Source organism: Myotis yumanensis, unplaced genomic scaffold (genome assembly GCF_028538775.1).
Source record: "Myotis yumanensis isolate MYYU_CA2020_CCGP unplaced genomic scaffold, mMyoYum1.0.hap1 SCAF_12, whole genome shotgun sequence".
Taxonomy (NCBI): Eukaryota; Metazoa; Chordata; class Mammalia; order Chiroptera; family Vespertilionidae; genus Myotis; species Myotis yumanensis.
In genome coordinates, this window is record NW_027223763.1 from 1,859,480 (window position 1) to 1,885,926 (window position 26,447).

At 68.2% G+C, this 26,447-nt stretch overlaps 1 protein-coding gene across 1 annotated transcript in view; it reads right to left on the reverse strand.

The window, feature by feature from the left end:
- Positions 1 to 873: 873 nt before the first annotated feature.
- Positions 874 to 26,447, reverse strand: part of RXRA (retinoid X receptor alpha) — a 79,446-nt gene continuing 53,872 nt past the window's right edge. The window contains exons 2-10 of the mRNA XM_070430333.1: positions 23,518 to 23,783; positions 18,484 to 18,634; positions 17,903 to 18,082; positions 11,279 to 11,448; positions 9,707 to 9,836; positions 7,888 to 8,020; positions 6,269 to 6,360; positions 5,367 to 5,472; positions 874 to 3,995 (exon numbers count right to left, since the gene is read on the reverse strand). Coding sequence (XP_070286434.1) covers positions 3,848 to 3,995; positions 5,367 to 5,472; positions 6,269 to 6,360; positions 7,888 to 8,020; positions 9,707 to 9,836; positions 11,279 to 11,448; positions 17,903 to 18,082; positions 18,484 to 18,634; positions 23,518 to 23,783 — 1,376 coding nt within the window. The 3' untranslated portion in view covers positions 874 to 3,847. The remainder of the gene's footprint in view (positions 3,996 to 5,366; positions 5,473 to 6,268; positions 6,361 to 7,887; positions 8,021 to 9,706; positions 9,837 to 11,278; positions 11,449 to 17,902; positions 18,083 to 18,483; positions 18,635 to 23,517; positions 23,784 to 26,447) is intronic.

Below are 26,447 nucleotides of genomic sequence, written 5' to 3' on the forward strand. Positions count from 1 at the left end.
CCGCCCCCCTGGGCTCCCACACCCACCCGTCTAGGAGGTCCCGGATGGGTCCCATGGGCGAGGCCAGGGACCTGACCAGGGGCAGGCACAAGGACCCACCGGCCCGGGCACTCCTCAGTGGGCTTGGCCACGGGTCTTAAGCAGACGGCGGACCGTTCCTGTGGCTCCGGGTCCCTCGGGCACCACCGTCCAGGTCGTCGGGGGCCCAGAGAGCAGCTCGGAGGCAGGTGGGGCCACCACCCCATACCCCCTGGGAAGGAGATTGTGGGTGTGGTGGCCAGCTCTGCAGGGGGCCTGGCCAGTCCTGCTGTGAGCTTGCCAAGGCCCCTCCGCCCCTACCACTCCCCCACCAGCCACAGTCCACGTGTCCGGGAGGTGTTGTAAATGAGCGTGAATGCCGTGCATTTCAGTGTGTGTGTGTGTGTGTGTATGTGTGTACACAGGTTGAGTGTGTGAGCCCATTGTTGGGGGGGATGTCAGGGGAGCCCTGCCTCTCAGGCCCTTATAAGGCCTACCCCTCCCGGCTGGGAGTGGCTCTCGCCCTCAGCGCCATCTGTCTGGGGTGCCCAGGGCCTCCCCCGAGGGGCCTGCTGGACAGAGACACAGGAGGGCTTGGCCCAGCCCAGGCCCAGCGAGGACCGAAGGGCACTTGTCACACAGGAAGGAGCGGACAGGCGTCATCCAGGCGTCTGTGGGCAGCCAGATGGCCGGTGGGTCCCGCTGCTGTGCTTTGCCCGGCCTGGCAGGGTCAGGCTGAGGATGGCCGCCCACCCCCCGGGTGGCGGAAAGCCCCGGAACCCCCTTGTGCAGCCGGCCGACGTCCAGACCCAAACAGGACACCCAGCAGAACAAACGAGGCCTGGAGGGCGAGGGTGTGTTTTAAACGCTCATGTTTTGTTCCTCCTCCCACGCTTCTGTCTCTTTCTTTTCCACGATTCGCACACCCGGCCCGCGGCTAGCGCTGCAGAACAGTCCGTCGGAAGCAGTTTCACAGTCGGCGCACGGGAGGCATGGCAGCAGGGACAGCCCCGTGCGTGCAGGCCGGTCCCCGGGCAGGGCGGGTCCCCGGCAGGGGTGCCACCAAGGCCACGAAGCCCGAGCCGCATCACCGCCCGCCTCTGCTCGGCTCCCGCCAGCGCTCCCTGAAGGGCCGCCTCACGATCCGGGCAGAAACAGAGCAAGCCCCTCCCGCGTATCAGCAAGTTTACATGACGATAAAATTACATTTGTACAAAAATAGATTTTTTTCACCTTTCCCGCTGCTTAGACACTTCTCTTAGCTTCCTCTCTCTTCATTCACCTCTGGAGCGGCAGCTCGCGTCCCGGCTAAGGCATGGCTGAGGGTGGGACCGGCCGGCGCTGTCAGCGCCAAAGCATCTTAAAATAGATGCGCGTCCTGGCCTGGAGTCAGTCAAACCCGGTCACCAGAGGGTCCTCAGGGACTTGCTCACACGAAGCAAATGGACGGGGGTCTCAATTAAAACAAACAGGACACGTCGGGCACCCGCATGTCCGCGGGCGGCGTCAGCTCCGGGCGGTTCTCGACGGCACACACGTCGCCCGCCACCATCCCGCGGGCAGGGGCCAGGCCACGCACCCGAGTTCCATGGTGAGGACATCAGCCGGTACCCAGTCACTGCCCAGCCAGCCAGGCCTCCCAGGGCCCTGCAGGGGGCCCGGCCTGGTCCCCGCACCGGCTGCCGCCTGCCTCCTGTGGGAACGCCGAGACGGGGGGCACCCGGGTACCGCGCTTCCAGGTGATGGCAGCAGACGTGGGGCCGTCTTGGTGAATGTCCCGCAGGCCGCTTCCCAGGGGCTGGGGCGGGGCAGGCTGGCGGTGCCAACACCTTCCACGCACAGGACGTGGGCATCTCGGGCCTCGGCAGGAGGCGATGCTGCTGCGGCCCTGGCCCGAGGCGCCAGCTGCCGGGCCTGGGCGGCGTCCAGCGGCCGTGCGGGGCGGCACGGCGGCAAACGCGCTGATGTTATGCTATCTTTAGAAAATTAAAGATTGTCCCACCAATAGGATAATAATTACCAAGAATCACCGTAACTGAGCCAGGCTGGTGAGCTGCTGGAGACCTGGGTAAACGAGCTCTACCTCTATCGCGGGGCGGCCGCTCCCCGCCTCGCAGGCGGCGCTGGGAGCAGGAAGCGCAGCCGCAGGGACACTGGTGCGGGCGGGGCTGCAGGGGGCAGGGGGCCAGGGGCGCTTCCGCCTAAGGGAGGTGGTGGCCTGGCAGCCTCAGGGCTCTGCGGGCTGCCAGCTGGTAACAGTGATGTCCCCAAGAAGCCGACCCCCCACCAGAGGGCCCCCATGTCCCCAAGAGGCCAGAGGAGCAGGAGGGAGCTGGGCACGGGCGATGGGGTGCGTCTGGCTGCAGAAGGCACCAGGGCGGGTGGGCAGGCTGTGGCACCCCTCACAGGAGTGCCCGGGGCAGGCAGCCTCGGCCAGGGGCCTCCAGCTCAGCCCGGGTGGGGGGCTCTGGGAGGCAAAGAATGGACTGTGTTCCCCGAGGGCCCTCTTCCCGCCCAGCCCCTGCCCAGGCACCCTGCACCCTCGGGTGACTGGGGAAGGCAGCCCTCCGGACACACACCCTGCCCAGGGCTGCTGGTGGGGGCGGCAGGAGGGACGCTGCCATCACAGACACGCCCTGGGGCTGAGCAGGCAGGACCCCCATCTCCCCGCTCTGCTCAGTGCTGGGTCCGTGGGGTGTGGGCGTGAGAATGGGCAGCACGGACCAGAGGGAGGGGTGACCATCCACGAGGCCAGTTCAACCCGCAAGCCCCCACCTGCAGGCCCCGAGCGCCACCGCCTGGGCTGGGTCCGAACGCTGCAGAAGTGGGTGCGGGGCTGAGCAGGGCGCCTCCACCCAGAGGACTGTCAGATGGGGCCCCCACACCTGCCCCACCCCCAGGCCCAGGGGTGTCGAGCTGTGCAGAGCGCCTGGTGCCCAGGGGTCCCCGACTCTGAGCCTTGCAGTCAGAACAGGCGCCTCTCCCGGGAGCTCCAGCCACGGCCCCACCTGCCGCTCCTACGGCTCCAGGCCCCCAGGTCCCCCGGGCTCCCCAAAGGATGGAGACCTTCCGGGAAGGCAGCCTCCTCCCCTCGCATCCCTGCGGGCCCCCCGGGGGCAACCTCTGCCCGGGAGAGGGTGGACAGCAGAGCCGTAGGTATGAGGCCAGCCTGGGCCTCCGCACAGACTGAGACGATCTGGGATCAAGCAGAGACCGGGAACCCCGTCTGGTCACCCCGGGTCAGGCGGCCACGGGGGGCAGGGGCAAAGCTGAAACGATGCAAAGAGAAGACAGGTGGGCGGGCAACCCTCGTCCCCGCAGAGGTCAGCCCCTGGCATGGGCTCAGGGACCCCACAGTCATCTTTGGAAAAAGGGTTGCTCCCCTTCACTGACAGAGAAGCCCGCCCGCCCAGAGCCCCTCGTCGTCCGGGAGGGGGGTCCTCTGCAAAGACACACCACCCCCACCTGCGCCCCCCCATCGTGGGCGGGGCCAGCACTCCAACCAGGAGAGCTGAGGGAGACTCAGAAACCCCCCAACGCCACCCTCCCGCCTGCTTCCCGGGGACAGGGCCCGAGGCCGTGAGCCGCCCGCGCTCCCGGGAGCTGATGGCCGCTGGGGCCACGCGAGTTCTTGCCGCTCCGGCCTCCGCCCTGGGAAAGCAGTGCCCTGCTGGGTCCAAAGACAAGCAGCACTGACAGTGAGGGGGGGGGGCAACACATCTCTTAGGCTTAGCAGTGACAGGCTGCACCCCGAAGTCCACACAGGCCGGGCAGAGAGGGGCAGGGACGGGGCTCGGCCGAGGAGAGCGGCTGGCGGGGGCGGCCGGGCCTAAGTCATTTGGTGCGGGGCTTCCAGCATCTCCATGAGGAAGGTGTCGATGGGCGTGTCCCCGATGAGCTTGAAGAAGAAGAGGTGCTCCAGGCACTTGAGGCCGATGGAGCGCAGAGCCGGCAGGCGGAGCAGCAGCTTGGCGAACCTGCGGGGCAGCGGACATGAGTGCGGCGTCACCCCCTCCGCCCGCGCCTGGCTGCCTCCCGGGACAGGACCGACTCTCAGGCCCGATCCCCCAAACCCGCATGAGACCTGCCTGCGCTGAGCTTAGGGGGGCAAGGGGGGCCCTTGGGCGGAGGAAACGGGCTGCAGGGCCTGGAGACAGGAGCCCAGGTGGGACAGAGACCCGGGGTGAAGGGCCGGTGGCCAGGCCGGGGCGGCCGACTAGGGCTGTGCGGGGAGTTCAGAACATGGGCTTTCCCCAAGGGCGAGAGGCGCCCGGCAGGGCTTCACAGCAGGAGAGAGAGCTGAGCGACAGCAAGGCCGCTGGGTGCAGAGGGGCCTGAGGCGGAGGAGCTGGTCCTGAGCTGGTAAGACCCACCCGTGCCCCCGCCAGGCCCACCGTGCCCCCGCCAGGCCCACCCTCCCCCAGAAGCAGCTCTGCTGGAACAGACCCTGCCCGGCCCTGGGAGTTTCTGAGTCCCGGATGGGGGGGCAGAAGTTGGGGGGGTCTTAGAGGAGAACCGTCAGGCTCAGCCAACTGGGCCGAATGTCCCTGCAGGGACACCCACGCCGGCCCGGCCCCTCCGTGTGCTGCCCGGTCTCCACTCGGACCTTGAGGGGCTGCAGGGGCGAAAGCCCTGTGGTGGGCTGCCGCACAGCCCGCATTTTCTAGGCAAAACATGCGGCCCCCCAGGCTGGAGCGGGGCCAAAGGCGAGCCGTTCCGCTGAGCTGGCGGACGGCTGCGGCGGGGCGCCAGGAAAAGCAGGGGCTGCCGCTCCATCCGGGAAGCTCCACTTAAACCAAACCAGATGGGGCCAGGGCTCGGCCACGGTTAACCGTGTGCGCGCCAGCCGGCGGGCGGGAGAGGGGGGCCTGCCCCGGACCCCCACCAGGAGTGGCCTTTTGGAGGGAGGGTACGACCGGGACAGTTAGCCCCTTCCTTCTCCTGACACCGACTGTGCCCCAGCACCACGGACCGGGAAATGAGACGGTCCAAGACCATCCCATCTACCGACCCTGCGTGCGCTTACAAAGCACCTACTATGCGCTGGAGTCTGTCCCTGCCAGGTGAGCACCAAGGCCCTGCCTCTAGTGGTTCCCTTGGGGGTGGGAGAAGCACGGCCTTCTCTACGCTCTCTATACAAGCACCTACTGCGTGCCGGCGTGCGCGGGCCCATCTTCCTGGTGGGGCTACAGAAAGGTGTGTGAGCGTGTTTGCCCTGGGCCCGGAGGCCCGTCCTCGCTCCGGACACGCCAGGTGTCCCCGGGCTGCCCTCCACCCAGGAGGGGCCACCTTCTCATCACACAGCAGTGCCCGGGGGCGCCCTGCGGGGGCAGGCAGGGGCGGCTCACCTGCCCGGCTGCTCCGGGTACTTGTGCTTGCAGTACGCCTCCAGGGACGCGTACACCTTCTCCCGCAGCGCCTCCACCTCGGCCGGGTTCGAGAGCCCCTTGGAGTCTGCGAGGAGGAAGGGGCCGCAGGTCAGAGCCCCTCCCCGAAGCTGCCTGGGACCCGTGCACTCGGGCAGCACGGGCGGTGGGGGCAGGCTGGCTCAGGGGACGCGGGGCAGGCCTGTCCCCAGGACACCTCCTTGAAGCCATGGACACCACCTTGTGTGACCCTCACATGGGCCAGAGGGGCGTCCCGGCCCCATGGTAACTGGAGGCACCCTGGCTGGGGCACTGGGGTGGGGGGTAACGGGGTGGGGGGCAGCGGGGTGGAGGTGCTGTGGTTGGGGGCACTGGGGCAGGGGGCAGTGGGGTGGGGGCAGCAGGGTGGGGGGTGCTGAGGTTGGGGGCGCCATGGCTTGGGGGCAGCAATGGGGGCACTGGGGTGGGGGGCAGCAGGAGGCTGTGGGTGCCGTGGCTGTGGGCGCCGTGGCTGGGGGGTGCTGTGGCTGTGGGCAGCGGAGTGTGGGTGCCGTGGCCATGTGGGCACCATGGCTGTGAGCGCCGTGGCTGTGTGGTGCTGTGGCTGTGGGCGCTGTGGCTGTGTGGTGCTGTGGTTGTGGGCAGCGGAGTGTGAGTGTCGTGGCTGTGGGTGCCGTGGCTGTGGGCGCCGTGGCTGGGGGGTGCTGTGGCTGTGGGTGTCGTGGCTGGGGGCAGCAGAGTGTGGGCACCATGGCTGTGGGTGCCGTGGCTGGGGGGCAGTAGAGTGTGGGCGCTGTGGCTGTGGGCGCCGTGGCTGTGGGCGCCGTGGCTGTGGGTAGCAGAGTGTGGGCGCCGTGGCTGTGGGCGGGCCCGCAGGGCCGTACCCGGGTTGAAGAGCACGATGGCGCGCAGGCAGCCCAGCTCCGTCTTGTCCATGTGCATGTCCCGCATCTTGGACACCAGCTCCGTCAGGACCCTGCGAGGAGGCGGGCGAACGCCAAGGCCATGTCAGACTGTGCCCACGCTGGGCCCCCAAAATACCCACAGGACTCGGGGAGCCCACGTGGCCCCAGAGGACAGCTGGGAAGGTCAAGCTTCAGCTGCCCGGCCCAGGCCCGACGTCCACCACACCAGGCCGGTCCCTCCCCGCCGCGGGCTCCCTGCTCTGCCCGGAGGGTCTGCGCATGATTTTACTCTGGAAATCTGGGGCTCCCATACCTCCCTCTCGGACCCTGTGACGGCCGAGCCAAGACGAGCCAGGGACCTGGACACGGGGCCAGGCCCAGGGCCACCGGTACTGAGCTGCAGACGGTGGGCGCGGGCAGCCTGAGGCACACGCTGGGGCGCCAGCATCACCCACACCCCCAGTCCAGGGAAGGACGGGCCGCCCGAGGCCCTGCCTCACTCAGAGGGGCCTGTTCCATTCCTCACCAGACACGTATTTCCACGCAGAGCCACCCACCAGCCTCACGGGAACAGAGAGCTGCCCCAGAACCCTGTGGGGAGAACTGACCCAGCCTCGTGTCCTGGTCCCCGAGTGGCAGTGTCCTGACCCCGGGCCCAGCTACGACCTCCCACCCGGCCCGGGCTCCCCAACCTCATCAGCCCCAACCTGACAGCATATCCAGGAAGTGGCGAGTGGTGGGAGCTGGCCACGGGGAGCAAAGGGAAGTGGTCCAGGTGGGGCCTGGACAGCCGCCAGGAGCCCCTGCCTTTTCCTGTGGCCCCAGGAGCCTGGGGTCTGCAGGCTGCGGGGGGAGGGGGTATTGGGGGAGCGTTCTTGCAGCTGGAAAAAGACCCAGGGGGGCAGGTGGGAGAGAGTGTGTCCTGACATCATGTGGCCTCTGGTCCAAGGGCTTGTGGGCAGGGGTGGGCAGCAGAGACGGGGCCCAGGTAGACGGTGCAGCCCAGGCTCCCCCGGGGGGCCAGGAGCCACGGCTGAGACCCAGCCGGCCGGTCAGGGGCAGGCCCTTCTCCGGGCACACGTGGGCCGCGCTGCACTCGGGTACAGCACACGCTGACTTAACAGGCACAGGGAACCCACGCCTACGGAGGAACCCACTTCTGCTTGTTACAGAGTACAGCTGTGGCCCGGCCGGCGTGGCTCGGCGGTTGAGCACTGACCTATGAACCAGGAGGTCACGGTTCAGTTCCTGGTCAGGGCACACGCCCAGGTTGCGGGCTCCATCCCCAGCATGAGACGTGCAGGAGGCAGTTGATCAACGATTCTCTCTCATCATGGATGTTTCTCTCTCTCTCCCACTCCCTTCCTCTCTGAAGTCGATAAAAACGTGTATTTTTTAGAGCAGCTTTCCTCCCCACACACAGGATTTAAAAAAGAGCTGGAAGGAAACGCACCACGTTAGCCGTGGCCGCGAGGACCCGACGCTGGAATCGTGAGGGATCTAACCTTCATCCTGCACCTTCCTCTTCGCCCCAACTCCAACCTTCGTGAACAGAACCAATGCCACGCCGGACGTGACGCAGCCCGGCGGCCACCCACCTGTCGAAGATGGCGCCCACCCCCGCGCTGTGGGCGCTGTTCCGGTGCACGTGCAGCCCCGTGGCCAGCAGGATGCCGTCCTTCACGGCGATGGACCGGTGCGAGAAGGAGGCGATGAGCAGCTCGTTCCAGCCTGGGGAGACGAGCGACCCGTCAGCGTCTCCGGGCCGCCGGCCACCCTCCCAACCTTCAGACAGCGCGAGCCAATGCCCCACACCGTCCCCGGGGAACCCAAGCTAGGGTCCCCAAAGTGGGCTACGTGGAACCCTAACTCCATGAATGTTCCCCTGAAAAGAGGTTCCCGAGCACCTATGTTTGGGAAATGGCTCTCTTCTGCAGTGCACGTTGGTACAGTAAAGGCCCTGGCAAGTCCACAAACACGTGTGCCAGGGAAGTCTCTTTTTGCAAATGCAGGATGTTTGTGCCACGGAGCACCTGGGAGAGCTCCCACATCCTCTCTGGGACGGCCCCGGAATAGCTCAGGCCACGGAGTGCCTGGGAGAGCTCCCACATCCTCTCTGGGACGGCCCCGGAACAGCTCAGGCCACGGAGTGCCTGGGAGAGCTCCCACATCCTCTCTGGGACGGCCCCGGAATAGCTCAGGCCACAGAGCACCTGGGAGAGCTCCCACCATCCTCTCTGGGATGGCCACGGAACAGCTCAGGCTACAGAGCACCTGGGAGAGCTCCCACATCCTCTCTGGGATGGCCACAGAACAGCTCGGGCCACTGAGCAGCTGGGAGAGCTCCCACAATTCTCTCTGGGATGGCCACGGAACAGCTCAGGCTACAGAGCACCTGGGAGAGCTCCCACATCCTCTCTGGGATGGCCATGGAATAGCTCAGGCCACGGAGCACCTGGGAGAGCTCCCACATCCTCTCTGGGATGGCCATGGAATAGCTCAGGCCACGGAGCACCTGGGAGAGCTCCCACATCCTCTCTGGGGCGGCCCCGGAGCAGCAGCTGCCAGTCTGGTCCCAACAGCAAACTCTCAGAGGTCAACCTGCGCTACGTGGAGCCCCACACAGTAAACCATGGATCTGAAACAAGGCGCGTTAGAGCCGCAGGCCAACCCGCGCTCTCCCCGCGGGCAGGGAAACCAGAGCAGGCAGCAAAGGGGGGTGGGGTACGGGTGGGGGGACGGCGCAGGAAGAAAACCTTAAACCGTTTCTGTGCTCAGGGTCTCCGTGCCTCCTGCAACAGGGAACAGGCAGCCCCTAAGAGCAGTAACCAGTCACAGCCGCACGCCACGGCTTCTGGCTGACATCACATGGAGGATCCCATGTGACTCGACCACAGTCCTAAAGCAAGCATTAGCCCCATTTGACAGACGGGGAAACCAAGGCCCAGGAGAGGAAGGGCTGCCCTGTCGTGTCACAGCAACAGGATGACCCCCAGCCCGGCCAGGCCCTGTCACAGCAACAGGGTGACCCCCAGCCCGGCCAGGCCCTGTCACAGCAACAGGGTAACCCCCAGCCCAGCCAGGCCCTGTCACAGCAACAGGGTGACACTCCCCCCGCCCGGCCAGGCCCTGTCACAGCAACAGGGTGACCCCCAGCCCGGCCAGGCCCTGTCACAGCAACAGGATGACCCCCCGCCCGGCCAGGCCCTGTCACAGCAACAGGATGACACTCCCCCCCGCCCGGCCAGGCCCTGTCACAGCAACAGGGTGACCCCCTGCCCGGCCAGGCCCTGTCACAGCGACAGGGTGACCCCCCGCCCGGCCAGGCCCTGTCACAGCAACAGGGTGACCCCCCGCCCGGCCAGGCCCTGTCACAGCGACAGGGTGACCCCCCGCCCGGCCAGGCCAGCCACTCACCGGCCCGCAGCAGGATGACCTGGTCGTCCAGGGGCAGCTCGGAGAAGTGCGGGATCCGCTTGGCCCACTCCACCAGCGTGAAGAGCTGCTTGTCGGCCGCCTGGCAGATGTTGGTGACGGGGTCGTTGGGCTGGGTGAGGGGCACCGCAGTGAGTGGCAGGCAGAGACCGCAGCCCAGACCAGGCCCGCTCCACCCGGCGTGGCTGAGGCGGCCCCGAAAGACGCCAGGTCCGCGTCCCCGGAGCCTGACAGCCAAAGCGACTTTGCAGACGTGATCGAGTGAAGGGGTCTAAGGTGGGGGTCCCTGGAGGGGGTCCCTCGGGGGGCGGGGCTGCGAGGGGATCCAGCTCCATCCAGCTGTGTGGCCTCCACAAACACCTAATGTCTTTGGGCCTCGATTCCCACTAAACGAGCAACCTCAACAGCACGGCTCCATGAGCTCCCTGAGCCCGAGCGGCAGGGCCGTCCTGTCCCGGGAGACGGTGGCCACCAGCCTCGAGGTCACACAGATGCAGGCGCGCTCTGCGTGGGCTCACAGGCGCCCCCTGCAGCCGCCCTGCCCGCGGCCAGCTGCCCATCTGCAGCCTCGACCCCCTTCCTCCGAAACCACAGGGAGACCAGGTGCCAGATCTGTTCTCTCCAAGTGACGCCCTGACTCGACAGAATTAGGCGCTGGCCGCCCTCCTGGGCCTCCGATATTTTTGGAGTTTCTGCTCGACATAGGTTTCTGCTTGAAACCCTCACAGCTGCCTCCCTCCCCTCACCGGGACTGGAGAGATGGGCCAGGCCGCATTACCCAGGGTCATGGGGTCACAGAGTGCAGGGAACTGGGGGCCTCAGCCTGCCGGAGCCTCCTGAGCAGGTAAGAGGGGACCCCCACACTCTTAGACTGGGGCAGAGGGCCATGTGTGCGCGCCCACCACACAGAGGTGTCGCTGTGCCTGACCGAAGGTGGGCAGTGAGGAGCAGCTCGGTGCCACCCCAGCCTCATGGCGATGAGGGAGAATTCACACACACCACCGAGCCAGCGCCAGGGCCAGGGCCAGGGCCGTGCGGGAAAGATGGGGGGCGAGCCCACCTAACAGGGCCAGGCCCACCTTGGCAGGAGCAGGACCCCCTGAGGAAGTTACACCTTAACTGAGACTGAAGCCTGAGGAGTCGGCAGGGGCAGCATGTGCAAAGACCCTGGGGTTGGGGTGGGAGGACCTGGGCCACTGAGCCAGAGGGAGAATGGTCAGGGTGGGCTGGACGACCTCGGGGTCAGCCCCAGAGCCTGAGCCCTGAGCCCTGAGCCCAGGGCCCAGGGGAGACACAGATGAAGTCTAGAAGTAATGCTCCCTGCAAACCTGGGCCGGATGCGGGGTCCCCATCACCCACTGGACGACAGGCCAGAGACCACGTGAAGCATGAAGGTTAAGGGCAAAGTCCCGGCTCTGATTCCAGGAATCGGAAAGGCAACGCCCAGGCCCGGCTGCACCGCCTCGGTGGGCCCGACAGATGGGTCCTCCCCAGGGGCGTTCGCCGGGGCCCACGGTCCCTCGGGGGGAGGCCAGGGCGGGCAGCGGCACTCACCGAGCTGGGGTTCAGCCCCATGTTGGCCTCCACATACGTCTCAGTCTTGGGCTCGACGGCCAGCTCGGCCTCCAGGATCTTCTCCACCGGCATGTCCTCGTTGGCGCTGCTCGTCGACTCCACCTCGCTCTCGCTCCGGTCCTTCCCGCGCTGGCGCTCCTCCTGCACGGCTGAGACAGAGGCCGCTCGCACTCCCCCCACGTCCGCCAGGGCGCCCCGGCCCCGCGCTGGCCCCGCAGCAGAGATCCCAGCTGGAGAGAGGCAGAGCCGGGGGGCTTCCCGGAAGAGGGGCGCTGAGACGGAGGGGCAGGAAGACGGATTCCGGGGCAGCAGAGGCGCGCAGGGCCCAGGGCCAGAGCAGGAGGACTGGAGCGATGGGGGGTCGGGAAGCAGCCGAGAAGAAGGGGTTCACATCGACCCTGTCCCCAAGAACACCCAGGTGGCCAGGTCTCCCCACACTGGAGCTGGGAGGCCTCTGGCTTCAGAACTACAGCTCGGGCCGCCCTTTCCCAAGGGGCCGGGCCCCGGGAGTCACCAGCAGGCCCCACACGGAGCTCCCGAGGCAGCTCCCGGGCTGACGCCCACGTCCACCCCCCTCCTCTCTGGTGGGGGCACCAAGGGCCTTGAACGGGGGTTGGGGGGGAGCAGGCAGAGGGGAGAGGCCAGAGCCTGAGGCCTGTTATGGGGCCAGAGGGGCTGCCCACTCCACACCGTTAGGGCCGGGCCTCCCCGGGACGCCCCAGATACTGTGGCGCGGCCTCCCCCAAGCCCACCTGAGCCCACCCTCCCAGGGCCCTGCTCTGCTGAGCCAGGGAACCACCCCAGACCCCTGGGGACCACAGCCTCCTCAGGGCCCACCCCAAACAAGACCCTTGGCTTCTGGGGGTCCCTGGGGACCCACTGCACTGGGGGAGCTTGGGTGACACGCAGAGTCCTGCACGAACACTCCTGTGCACCCCCTCCCCCTCCTCCCCCCCACTGGTGGAAGGGCCTAGAAGTAGCCCCTTGCTCAAGCCCAGGGCTGCAGACCCGGGGGCGGGCCGAGGGCTGAGGGCCGGGGCAGGCAGAGCTGGGCCCGCCTCCGGGGCCGCCCGTCCACAGGCTCCCAGCAGGAGAGCCCCCAGGCTGGGGTGCCGGGCTCCCTGCTTGTGCTGGGGAGTCCCCAGGCCTGCCCGGGCCCCATCACGCCACCCAGAGCTGGTACGGTCCGTCATCACCTCTCCTCCACCCACAGACAAGCGCTTCCTGCCAGGCCCCACCGCCCCACACAGAGATGCCGGGACCCATCCCGCCCTCCTGGGCCGGGGCCCCCTGGGCGCACCCTGCGCCCTCCCTGCGGACACACGGCTGGGTGCTGCCCTGCCAGGGCTGCGCTCTCCCACACGCCAGGGCTGACTCGAGTGGGGCTCTGCCCACCTGGTGAGACGCCAGGACCGTCACGAGGCGCCCGCTGGGCCGAGGAGCCGGCAGAGGCCTCGTTCCGAGCCGTGCAAGCCGGGCCCCCCTGGCAAACCTGACAGCAGGCGGGGCTGGGGCTCCGGCGGGCGGGCGGAGGGCAAGGAGCCGCAGGGCCTCCCACCCTCTGCACGGGGTGCCGGGTCACCCTCTCACACCAAACAGGGTGACAGCCAGTGAGGCCGACCCGGCCGGAGGCAGCCACACAAGCTGACCGGGCCAGCATCCGGGGTGACGGGTCCCCAAGGTCTGTCCCCGGGCAGAACCCTAAACCCTCGGAGGCAGGACACAGCTGGGAAGCACGTGTCTTAGCTCAGCCACCTCATTTTTCGAGGTGGGGAAACTGAGGCTCAGGCAGCCAAGGGGCACGGCTGAGCTCTCAGGACGGGGGGCAGCCGCCCTGACCCTGCTCCCCCGACAGCTGTGCGGCCGGGCAGCCTCGCCTCTGTACCCCCCTCCTCAGCCCCGCCCTGAGCACCGGCGCCCCCTGCAGGCTGGGCCGAGGCGGTGCCTCAAGATGCTCACAGCTCTGCACCTCCGCTCCCGCGCTGCCCACCCGGTGGTCCGGTCTCAGGGACCTCCTCCCTCTCCAGACAGCCCCGGTGCAGGGAGCCCGAGCTGCCAAGGGTGGCCCTGAGCGTGGGGGCAGCGCCCGGAGCAGTGGGGGGTCCCCGCACCTGCCTCCACGGGAAGGGGGGGGTAATTAGCAGGGACTTCGTGAGGCACTGAGAAGCTGCAGGGCCCGCAGCTCTGAGCAGCGCCCTCGCAAAGGCTGGGGTATTTACAGGCCGCGGCGGGGGCCGGAGAGGGAGGGGGCCCCCCAGGTGGCCCCCAGGTGGGGTCCTGTTAGACTGGCGCTCCCGCCAGCGCCAGGAGCCTAGGGTGAGAGGAGTCTGGGAAGACGGGGTCTGAGCACAGTGGGCAGAGGAGGCTGGGAATCCCCGGGAAGACCCCCCAGCAGCCAACACGGCCAGAGGGGGGCTCACCCCAACACAGGCAGGGTCCCCACATCAGGAGACCCGCTGACGTGAGGGCGAGCATGTGGGAAGGGGCGTTCGGGTTGGCGGGCACTGGCCCTGCTGCCTCCTCTGCTGTGGGCGCTGTGGGCGCTGCCAGCTGGGACCGTCTGTCCCTTACGTGACCCCCGGGAGGCAGGACTGGATTTCACCAAAGGCTCTGGCCCAACCCCCTCTCCTAAGGGCCGGGCACCGAGACCCGAGGGGGTGCTGCCACGGTGCACAGCGAACTCGGGGTCCTGAGCCCGGAGGGACCGCCCGCCTTCAGGTGAGGGACACGACCCAGGAGACAGTCTGCACTGAGTTATCACACAACGTGCGCGCACACACACACACAGGACACACACATACACACCTGTGCACACAAGACACACACATGCACACACACAGGACACACATGCACACACACAGGACACACATACACACTTGTGCACACAGGACACACACATGCACACACACATGCACACCTGTGCACACAGGACACACACATGCACACACACACAGGGCACACACATGCACACACAGGACACACAGTGCACACACAGGACACACACACAAACATGCACACAGCCCCACCAGGCACCGTGCTGCCACCTGCCGTGCTCCCAGGGCAAGCACTGGGGTCACCCAACCAGTGCCAGCCCCGAGCTGCCCTCCCCCCAGCCCCTGGGCACCCCGAGGCCCAGAGGAGCCGTCACTTGCCCAAGGGTGACAGGGAGGAACCTGACCCAGCCGGCTCTTCCTCTACAGGAGAAATGCGTGGGGCCACGCGTGCCGGTGCGTGCACACACATGTACACACACGTACACACATGTACACACATGTATATACACCAGACACTGCCCCTTCCGCACCCCGGTCCCTCAGCCCTCAGAGTCCGCAGACGGGGCACAGGAAGCGAAGGTCGGGAGGAAGGAAGCAGGGAGAGGCCTTCCTGGAGGAGGAAGCAGGAGGCCAGCCTCCCCCCTCAGACTGGGAACCCCATGCCTGGGCCTGCCTCCCCCATCAGACCAGGCGCCCCCAGCCCTGCACCCGACGCTCCAGCGACAGGCGGGGGCTCAGCTGGGGGGGCACTGGCCGAGGGGCATTTCCACCTGGGCCTCAGCCCCACCCCTCCCCGCCCCGCCCCCACATGCTAGGGAACAGGCCACTGGCGGCTGCTCATACTCAGACCGCCACTGCCCCACGGTGCTGTGCTCGGTGGCACCTCGTTAGGCAAAGAGGAAGGTCCCATCCGCCCAGAGCTTGACCCCCTGGGTTCTCCCTGGGGTCACCCAACCAGTGCCAGCCCCGAGCTGCCCCTCCCCCCAGCCCCTGGGCCTGAGGGTGCAGCTCACCTCCTATAAGCTCCTGGCCACGGGCACAGTGGGTTGGCACGCCTGGCGCCCATGCCCCTGGGCAACCATGCTGCCCTGAGTTGTGTGGCCAACAGCGCCACCACCACCAGGAAGTCCTCCTGCAGTACTTTGCCCAGAACAGCAGAGGAGAGGAGCTGTGTCGGGGCCACTCCAGGGGTTGGGCCGTGCCTAGCGCCCGGCTCGGGGCTGCAGGACAGATTGGGGGGGGCATGCCTCCCGGCCCCTCTGAGCCACTCGTCCTGGGAGACCCTGGAGCGCCCTGCAGGGACAGCACTGAGGCCACACGGGGGTCACGCGTCACTCTCCCGAGGACGGCTGCGGACTGTGCCCCTCTGGCACCAGGAAACATGACAAGCCACCGCCTCATGGGGAGCCACATGCCCGGGGCAGCGCCCACCTGGCTCTCAAACACCCTGCACGGCCGGCAGGGCAGCTCCGCTCCGTGAGCCCGGGCACGAGGGCTCTGCTGCACGTTCTGACCGAAACCCGGGAGGAGGCCGAGGGCGCTGTGCCTGGCGGGTCAGGCACTGACCGGCCCGTAAGCCCGGCTTCGAGGGCCCACACCGCCTCCCCGACACGCCAGGGGCTCAGACCAGAGCGCGGAGGCCGGAGGGACGCAGCCCTGGGCTGGCACCCGTCTGCCAGGTGTGGGGACAGCCCCACAGCACCGGCTGGGACAGCGTGCGGAGAAGGGGCGGTGCCAGCGAGGCCGTACACAGAAGGCGCCCCCGACAGCTGCTCGGGACGAGACCCAGGCACTGGCGGGTCAGATGCGGGGGGTCTCCCTGCCAACTGCAGCTCCACTGGGTGATACGGGCCTCGAGGGGACAGGAAGCTGGAGGGTGAGGACATCCAGGCCCGAGGGGGACAGCTGGACAGGCCCAGGGACCTGTGGAGGGTCACCCTCTGGGGCGCAGGATGGCTCCATGCCCCGCCCTGTGCCACATCTCCCGACACCCTCGGGCTGGGCAAGCGGCCTGCCTGATACCCCTTCTTCAGGCACAGGCCTGGCCACCTCCCGCCCCGAGCCTTGCCCGATGCCCAAGGCTGGGGCGGTGCCTCCCTGCGTGGCTATGCGACGCTCACTTTCAACAGAAGGGTACCCACAGCTCACTGCTGTGGGCCCGGCACCAGGCGTGGTGGGCTCGGTGAGTCAGAGACCTCAGCCATGCTCCAAGCCTGTCTGTGCTGCAGCCTTGGGCTCATGCCAGGGTGCCCACCTCCCCCTGGCACACTGGTGCCCAGCACCTAGCCAGGCTCCAACCCAATCCACTGCCCACCTCACGCTCATCCCGGCCCGATCCCCATCCTTCAGGAGCATTACTGTGTCCCACCACCTCCAGCAAGCCCTCCCTGACTGCACTGGGCACCCAGGGCAATCGGCCGGGCACACGCCACCCCAGGGGCCTAAAGATATCAGACCTGAGGGAGCCTGAGGCCGACTCAGCCCCACATGCGCTCCGACAAGCCCGGACCTCCTGGCCTCAGTTCCTCCACCTGCACAAGCAAGGGCGGCCCATGCACTACATGAAACATGCACTGACCAGGAAGGCCCCGGCCGGCCCCCAGCTCAGCACCGGAGCCCCTGAGCTCCCCCTGCCCTCGCGGGGAGTGCGCCCGCGGCAGGAGCCGGCCCGCCCACATCACCGTGCCCCGTGCCTGCAGCCTCAGGGAGGAATCCCGCTGGACACCATGGCCCCGCTGAGGTTTCGATTTCTAAACGAGAACAACTGGGGCTGAGGAGGAGCCGAAAACAAGAAAGAAATTGGAAAAAACTGCAGCCGCCACAAGAGGGCAGTCGGGAGGCAGTGGGAAGGAGGGACACAGGCCAGCCACGCCTGGGCCTCAGAACAGCCACCGTGAAGAAGGGGACAGACAGCGAGACCCCAACCCCAGGGCGCCCACCCTCTGGAGAGAGTGACTGAGCGCAGGGGTCACCAAACCTACCGATGGGGAAACAGGCCACGGACAGCCAGGAGCGAGGAGGAGGCCACAGGCGAGCCAGGACTGAGGGCCCAGACCCAGGCCTGGCTGCGTGGCCTGGCCTTTCAGTGGCTTCAGAGGAGTGGCCTTCGTGCTCCTGCCTGCCCCGCCCCCGGCAAATGTCAATAAGCCGGGCCCACAAATCCAAGGCCGAGAGGCCGGCGGCTGGAGCCCTCTGCTCCAGGCCCCGGAGCTGGGGTCACCCCACCAGGGCTGCAGGGGGAACAGAACACAGCCTGACCCGGGCGTCCAGCAGGCTTGGGGACGCCTGATGGCCTCCGCAGCTCCCTGCCCCCCACCGCCCTCCAATCGGCGCTGCCCCCACTAGGGCCTCCTCAACCGTCCCTACTGGACAAGCAGGAACACAGCCCAGGACCCATGTGCACCTGCCGTCCCGGGCCAGCCTCGGGCCATTCCCGCCCCACCTCCCACCTCCAGCCGTGGCCCTCACTGTCCTCGGCCTCTGCCTGTGTCCCTGGAGCCCCATGCTGGCCCTGGGCACTACCCCTACGGAGAGGGTCTGAGCAAGAGCTGTCCCCGCGGCACCGGCACCACCATGCGGGACGGAGGCTGCCCTCCTGGGGTCCCGGAGCCTGGCCTATAGCAGGCGCTCAGGAGGGATCTGGTGGGTGAGATTCCTGGCCCTGGACATGCTGCCCATAGTGCAGCAGCAGCAGCAGCGGCGGCGGCGGCGGCGGCGGCGGCCTCTACAGGGAGTGAGCACCCCGTCACAAGAGGTATGCAAGCAGCCACCCGCCACCAGAGTGCGGCGAAGCTGGGGGCGGCTCAGGAAGGAGGGCCCCCGCGCCTACCTTCCCGCTTCATGCCCATCGCCAGGCACTTCTGGTAGCGGCAGTACTGGCAGCGGTTCCGCTGCCGCTTGTCGATCAGGCAGTCCTTGTTGTCCCGGCAGGTGTAGGTCAGGTCCTTGCGCACCGTCCGCTTGAAGAAGCCTTTGCAGCCCTCGCAGCTGTACACGCCGTAGTGCTTGCCTGCGGGCGGGCGGCCGTGAGCGCCTGCACCCCTGCACCCCCAGGCCCCTGGCCTCCACCTGGCCTCTGGGCTCCAGCACTGGGCGAGGCCCAGGCCCGCGGGGGCCGGCCCTGTCCGTGTCCTCCCCGGGGGCTACTGGGGTGCAGAGGTGAATGCGAGGGGTCCTCTGCCCCGGCTCAGCCCAGAGAGGCACAGCCTGCACTGCCGCCTCCTGTGCCAGCGTCACCACCACCAGCTGCCTCCTCTCCGGGGCCTCCGGACCACCCTGGCCACCATGGGCGCCCCACTTACTGTCTCCCTGACATGAAAACCCGCGAAGGTCCAGAGCCCGGGCACCCCTCACTGCCGGTCGACCCTGCCCCGCCCCTGCCCAAGGGCCCTGTGCCCGCTGCCCGCCTACCTGAGGAGCGGTCCCCGCAGATGGCACAGATGTGCTTGGTGAAGGACGCCATGTTCCCTGAGGGGTGGGCTGGGACCTTGAGGACGCCATTGAGGCCCAGCGGGGGCTTGATGTCCTCCGTGCTGCTGACGGGGTTCATGGGCGAGCTGAGCTGAGGAGGGAACGCGGGCTCAGCCTGGCCACAGCCCCCCGCAGCCCTGCAGCCAGGGAAGCGCTGCCACACCCCCACTTTACAGAGAAACTGAGGCTCAGAGGGGGCTCTGCCCACCCCAGGCCACAGCCGGGAAACAGCAGGGCTGAGCCCCACGGAGCACCAGCTGCGTGCCGGCCCCCCACTTGCTGGCTTCAGAAGGGGACCCCGCACAGCCCCTGCCCCTCGCCCGCTAAGAACCGCCTCCCTTACTGGGCACTCCCTCGGCAGGACAGTGTGAGCCCCATGACCTTCCCGGTGAGCCAGGCGCTTGGGGGACCCCCAGCACACAGAGGGGCACGGAGGCCTCGTCACAGCGAGGAGGGAGGAGAGCTGGGGTCCACCCAGAGGCCACATGCCCGGGCCTCGGGGGGCAGGGCGGGGTCTCCGGTCGCGTGTCTGGAGTGGAGGGGGACAGAGACACCCCTCGGGCACCCACTGCGAGGGACACCCTGCCTCTCCTCACAGCCCTGCGCCCTGCACGGCAGCCCGACGCCGCCAGAGGAAGCGTGGGAAACTCACCGTCACCCTGGCAACAGCTGCCGGGGCTGCAATGACACAGCAGTTTTGGTTCCGCTGCGTCTGCCCGGCTCTCCTGTCAGCACCAAGGGCCCCGCAGTGCTGCCCACTGCACCCCACAAGCCAGCCGCCTCCCAGGCGCCAGGACCCCGGCCAGGCAGCACCCCACTTCTGCAAACCCCTGACAAAGGCGGAAATCGGGGATGGGCGGCAGCAGCTGCTGCCCCCTGGTAGCCCCGGGCACTTCCCCACACAGGAACCTCATCCTCTTCCTTCCCGTGACCCCCAACTCCTACCCCCCCTTTCTCACGGGGCCGGAGAGCGCGGTGCTCACGGCACACACATGGGAGCCGACCCCACAGCGTTCCACGGGCCTCTTCCCAGTCCCTCCTCGGCCAGGTGGGCCAGGTGCTCTGTGCGGACGGTGACCGCCCCCACGGGGCGCAGGGGGCTGCGGGGGCCAGAGCCAGCCCACGGGGCGAGCATCCGGGGCCCCCACCGCAGGGCAGGGCGGCCTGCGTGGCCTGCGCTGTCTGCAGGGGGCAGGGTGCGTCCCGGATGAGAGGGGACGAGGAGGGGCACGCACAGCTGCGAGAAGGCGCCGACTGCGTGCCCAGGGCTGCTGCACCCCGGGCTCCGCAGGCCGGTCTCAGGCAGACGGCGTGGGAACCCCAGGGAAATGCCCCTGCCCCCAGGCGTGACCCCGCTCGCTGCAGAAGGCCCCCCAGTGACCCACCCGGGCACCCACACAGCTGGCCGCCAGGTGCCAGGGACGGGCCTAGCTTATCCTCCAATCCTGCCGCCTCCGCGGTGACTTGGGGGAGGTCATCCCTCCGAGCCCGAGGTTCCCGCGTGCGAGACTGAGAGCAGGAGCGCCTGTCTGAGGGCCGCGGGCAGGAACACAGCCGCACCCCCACACCTCTCCCCGAGGAGAGCCTGCCGCCCAGCCTGGGGCCAGGGAGGGGCTGCCCGACCAAACATTTGGAAGTGGGGGGACGGCACAGCGGCCAAGGGCAGGCCCCGAGGAGCCAACTGGGAGCCCCGAGGGGGGACCGCCACCATGCCCGCGGCTGGGTCAGCCCGGCATCCCGGGGACAAGAAGGAACATTTCCCCTCCTGGGGCTGCCCAAACCATGCTGGGTGGGAAGGGGGCACCTGCCCTGTCTCCCGGCCCCCCACGTGCAGGTCCTTGAAACTGGGGCCTGCCCTAGGTAAACTGAGGCAGGGCTGGAGGAAGGCTGGCCAGGTCCCACCAGGCAGGACAGACGGAGAGGCTGGTCTCGGTCAGTGCCGTGGCACACTGACTCCCAGGCTGTGGCGCACACCGCCCGCCCGGGCTCCGCGTCCCCTGGGCACAGAGCTGGCCGGAGCTGGGAGCCCACGGACACCCTGCCCGTGTGGGAGAGGAGCTGGGCTGGAGCCCCTCTGCCGGCCCCAGGGAGGGAGGGCGAGAGAGGAACACCGATGTGAGAGACATCAATCCGGTGCCTTCCATGGGTGCCCTGATTAGGATCGGACCTGCCACCCAGGCATGTGCCCACCCAGGCATGTGCCCACCCAGGCGTGTGCCCACCCAGGCATGTGCCCACCCAGGCGTGTGCCCACCCAGGCATCAAACCGGCAACCCTGAGGGGCACAGGATGGCATCCAACTGAGCCACCGGGGCTGGGCCACCCACTCTGCCCGCGCGCTTCCCTCTCTTCCCCCCCCGCCCCTTGTGTATATACACATCTATGTACATATGTGTTTAAATTGGTTTCAGAGAGGAAGGAAGAGGGATAGAAACATCAACGATGAGAGAGATTCATGGATCAACTGCCTCCTGTGCACGCCCCCTACTGTAGATGGAGCCTGCAACCCAGGCGTGTGCCCTGACCGGGAATCCAACTGTGACCTCTGGTTCATAGGTCGACACTCAACCACTGAGCCACACTGGCCGGGCCCCACTCTGCCTTTTATCTCAACTGCCAGGCAGTCCCACACGGCCACCGGCAGGTCCTCAGGCAGCGGTCCTCCTTCCCCTTCCCAGGCCTCGGGCTGGTTGTGGCTCCCAGAAGAGAACAGGCAGCCCGGGACCTCGCTCTGCCACCCCCGCCCCCCCACTGGGCCCCGACGCCCCTACCTCCACTCCACCCGTCTCCTCGGGACCCAGAGCCTGAAGCCTCCTCGGTGTGGCCAGGGTGCGGTCCCCCTCGTTTCCCCTTTCATATCCTTGGCCTTTATTTCAGTTCCCGCCGGAGCCGATGGGACTTACTCAGATAACTGCTGCCTGGCCAACGCCCCGGGGCCCCTGCTCATCCCTCCCGGCCTCGCCCCCTACACCACGCCCTTCCTCCCGATCGCACGCAGCCCCCCACCCCCACCCCACTGGCCGCGCTGGGAGGCCCCTGCCCACGGCAGACCTCGAATGGGGGGCTCCGGGCCTCCACGCACCGAGGGCAGGCCCGGGGCCCCCCACTTGCCTCCCGGGGCCCCCCACTTGCCTTCATCTGCCCATCAGAGCGGAGGCAAACCCTGTGAGGCGCGCATAGCCACGTGTGGACGCCAGGTGGCTGAGGCCTCGCCGCCACGGCGACCACAGCAAGGAGCAGGCAGGGCCGGGGCCGCACCTGGACCGGGAGGCTTTGCTGAGCTGGCGAGGCCGGGACACCAAGGTGCCCACGCGTGCCAGGCGCTGTGGGCAAGCTCTGGGATGTGATGAGGACGCTCCCTGGGCCCTGTGAGGGTGAAGCCCCCAGACCAGAGGAGGCGCAGGACAGCGGGGGTGCCAGTGCCTATACTGTGGTCTGGCTCTGCCGACCCCCACACGTCCACGGCCCTGCAGGCGGGCTCAGGTGGGGTGGATGGGGACGGGCCGGGCCCTGGCCATGGACTCGCGCAGGCAGTGCTGGGCAGAGCGCCAGCCTCTCCGACAGCAGCAGAAGACAGAACCGCGCTGGTTCCGGCGATGCCACCTTCAATGCTGTGGCTTTGGAGCAGGGGTGGGGGCACGGCCCTGGAACTCCACCCACACCCCATGGATATGGGGAACCCCGGTTTCCAGGACCAACTGCTAATGCCGGGAAGCCAGGCTCAGCTCCCAGGGAAAGAGCTATGCTGAGAGGTGAGGCAGGGGTCAGGGGTCAGGGGCCTGGGCAGAGGGCAAGCACGGCTCAGACCACACAAAGCCAAGTGCAGCCCAACCGCCTGGAAACAGACCGACAGCCGACCAGCAGGACAGCAGCGACCCTCTGGGCACATGGTCTGCTCTCCCCTCCCCCTCCTGGCCTAACCCCTGCCTGGACCCCTCGTCCACCCGGAGCGGCCTGGGCCCTTCGCTCACACTCTGGATTCAACAAGCACCGTCCGTGCCAAGAATGCGGGGCGTGCAGGGAACAGAGTGCAGAGCAGAGGCAGCCCTGGAACCGCCACCAGTTCCACCCATCCCTGCCCCAGGCAGGCTAACAGGGTCAGGGCCACCAGGCACCCCGAGGTCTGCGGGCACCCTAGGCCCCGCCCCTGCACAGCCCACTGCAGAGCTCCGGGAGCCAGGCCAGGTGGCAGGTCTGTAAGCACCAAGCTCGCGGGGCTCTGAGGGCGTAGGCACCCCACTGCCAAGGCTGCAGTCTCAGCTGCCCTTTCGTGTGCCGCGGCAGCCAGCAAGAAGGGGGGCAGCAGCTACACCAAATAGCCCGGGAAGGTGGTCGAGCCGCCCTCCTCCATCCCGCGGCCTCTGCCGGCTTCTGGAAGGCCAGGGGACTGTGGGGCTGGGAGCTCTGTGCTGACCCCCAGCCCCAGGTGCACAGGGCTGACGAGGTCGCCCCGGGAAAGCCAGCGAGCTGCTCCGCCATCCCCCGTCTAGACAGGCCCCGGAGCCGGGCAGTGAGCGGGGCCACGCGGGCCCGAGGCCAGGCACCCCAGCAGGGACGAGTCTGCACTGCACCCGGACACATCTGCCCAGCGGGGTCTGGGCAGGAGAACCGAGGCCACAGGGCCTGGAAATGAGCAGAGACGGAAGGGGAAGGACAGGCCCAAGAAGGGGCCACAGGGGCTGCTGAGAGGACATGGGCCCCAGGGCGGTGGGTGTCAGCCTGAGAACATGGACTCCCCACCCTGCAGAGCTCCAAGCCACGCGAGCAGGGCACCCCCGACAGGAGGGGGCCGTGCTGGAGTGGTGACCTCTGAGGGCCACGGGCTCAAGGGTCAGCCAGGCCCAGGCTCGAACCCAGGCCAAGGCCGCCTCTCTGAGGCTCCCCTTCCCAGAGATGAGGGGGCCCCGGGGCCACGTGACGCCACAGCTGTCCGCAGGTGGCCCAGGCCCCGCCCTCGGCCCTGCCCCCACTTACCTGCGGGCTGCTGGTGCCGAAGCCCAGCGTGGGCGTGGTGGGCACGGACATGGAGTGGGGGCCCATGGGGGAGCTGATGACGGAGAAGGGCGGGCCCATGCCGTTGATGGGGGAGCTCAGCGTGCTGATGGGCGAGTGCAGCTGTCCCGGGGAGCCGAGGGGGGCACCGAGGCCGGGCCCCAGTGAGGGGTGCAGCGAGGGGGCAGCCATGGAGCCCCGCCCCGTGGGCGAGTTGAGGGGGGAGGAATTCACCTGGGTGGAGAAGTCTGCAAGACAAGAAGCACAGGAGGCGGTCAGGACCCCACAGATGGGCCTGCTACCCCGGCCAGAGACCGCGGAGGAGAGCCAGGCCCAGGTGTGCAGCCCCTCCGTCCCCCGGGGCTCACCGACCCCAATTCCCAGCAACACGGCCGGCCGGGCCAGGCAGAAGGGTGCACGCTCCCTCCAAGGCCACCCGGGAGCCAGGAGCGCCAGCCCCTCTCCCATGCACTCAGGGGTCCAACGGAAGGTCTGGGACAATCGCAGATACTGCAGGGGGTTCTGGGAGACAGCGCCCCCTGTGGAGCAGAACCAACTCCCTGCCCAGGGCAGACGAGTGCCTGGAGGGAGGCGGAGGCGGGGGGCTGCCATCACCCCATTTCACAGGGAGAACGAGGACCTGTGTGCGGCACCTGCCCTGGCCGGCGCGGCCCGCACCGGGGGCCGGCTGCTCCCCAGTCCAAGGCCTGGGCCTGCTCAGACCACCAGGACCTGACTCCGAGGGCCCCGCGGGCCAGGCTGCCGGGTGGCCTCTCGGAGGGGCCCAGCTGTGTGCCAGGCCTGGAGCCAGGCAGCCGCCGAGACGGGAGAGGCAGGGCCTCCCACACCCGCCTTTCATCTCAGGGATTCGAAGCCCAACCAGCTCCCGGTAGGCCTCCCGCCCGCCCCGAGGGCTGGCAGAAGGAGCACCCAGCAGGCACTCAGGTGGTGAGTCCCCCGCCCGGGGCCGGAGCAGGAGCCCTGGAGCCGCAGGGTGCCCGGCCAGCCATGTCCCTCTCTGGGCCTCAGCCTTCCCACGACCCGGCGGCAGTGACCACGCTTCTGAGAAGCCCCGGGGGCCATGGGCACAAAGGAGAGTCCCGTCCACACACACCCTAGTCAGGGAGTCCACCCCCCAGCTCGCCCACCCCTGGCTGCACCCTCAACAGCCAGGCAGCCCCTCGACGCCCGGGACGACTTCGACTCCCTGAACCTCAGAGCAACACGGGGCCCAGAGCGGGATGAATCGCGGTGCACGCCTCGTCCCGGGCCCTCTCCTCCCCATCGGTCACCGTGGGGGACACGCAGCATCGCGCTCAGGACGCCACCCCCAACCAGCCCAAGGTCCGACTCCAGCCCAGGCCCAGGCCCTCCTCGGGGCCGCGTGCATGACGGTGCGGGCGCCTCGAGCGGGTGGTCCCACAGGAATCAGAGGCTCTGCGGCCGCCAGACCCGTCCGTCCGGGAGCATCTGCCACTTTCCATCCCGAAGGCCAGCCTGCGGGCACTTCCTCCCTTGCTTCCCCTCGAGAATTTCACTTTCCTGCCGGGCGGGGCCTGCCTGCCTGCCGGGTACCTGCTCCACTAGCGAAGGAGCCTCCTCTGCCCACGGGAAAGCCTTGCGGGCACAGAACTGGGGAGAAACGGCTTCGCCGAACTTGAGAACAGAAGCGTAAGGAAGGCCAGGCGATGGCAGAGATGGGTGTCGCCAGTCTACGCCCTGGCCCCCGTGTGGACCGAGAGGCCTCCCGGGCTGACCCGGCGGACAGGCCGTGACCTGACAGGCACCTGCAGAGCCTCAATCTCCCTGTGACAGACAAGGAAACTGAGGCACGTGGAGGCACGCTCCCAGAAGTCTACAGTTGCCCCAGGCCGGCACCACTGTGTCCCAGGCCACCCCACCTGCCTGCACGCACACCTGGGCCAGGAGCCCTGAGCCAGCTCCAAACCTGAGCCCGGCCAAGCCTGTCTCCGACGGCGCGGACAGGCAGGCGCTCTGCAGAGGCGGCGGGCTGGCCGGGGCCGGGCACGCCCTGCTGACCTCCAGGTGCAAGAGAAAGGGAAGCAAGACGCGGGTTGCAGACATCACCAGAGCCCACACTGAGGGGCAAAGGCGACCCCTGGGGTATCTGGGGAAAGGCTGGCCAGGGGAACGGGGGCGGCTGGCTGCCCTGAGGGGAGACGCCCATCTTCCTTCCCAGCATCTGCGACAGACAGCCCAAGAGGGAGAGGTCACTCCTGGATTCTTGCAGCTTCCCCACCTCTCCACCCTCCGCAGGGAGTCCGGAGGCGGGGGACCGAGGTCCCTGAACCAGAGGGGGCTGCTGGCCGGCCACACATCGCAGGGCCTCGTGGCTGAGCAGCGGGGCCTGAGCTGCGCCTTGCTTGTTTGCTGCTCCAGGGCAGGAAGGGGGGGGGGGGAGATGCAGGAGAAGGCTTGGCCGGAAGGAAGGAGGGAGGGAGACAGGGAGGGAGGTGACTGCCAGGCTGCACCCCAAAGCTCCCCCAGCCCCCCAAGACATCACAGCACCCAGCCCAAGTCAGAGCCCTGAGGAGGGGGAGCCAATGAGCGGGAAGGAAGACTGGGCAGGAGAGGAAAGAGGGCGTCAGGAGGGGTCCGGGGAGGAAGGGGGGGCACGGGGAGGAGCCTGGCCTCTGGGTGCAGCCCATCCCCACACGCGGGGCCTGGCTCCTCAGGGCGCCCCATCCTGTGCACCCCAGTGTCAAGGCTGCAGCCATTATTCCAAACAGACTGTGAGCCCTGGGGCCCCACGTCAGGAGGGGCCGTGGCCCCCAATGCCTGCCTTGCAGGACTGGCTGCCCAGGCCCCACATGGCGCTTCCTGTTTACAGACGGCCACGCAGACACGCTGGGAGCCGGGGTGACAATGGCTGGGTGTGTGTTCTGGAGTCT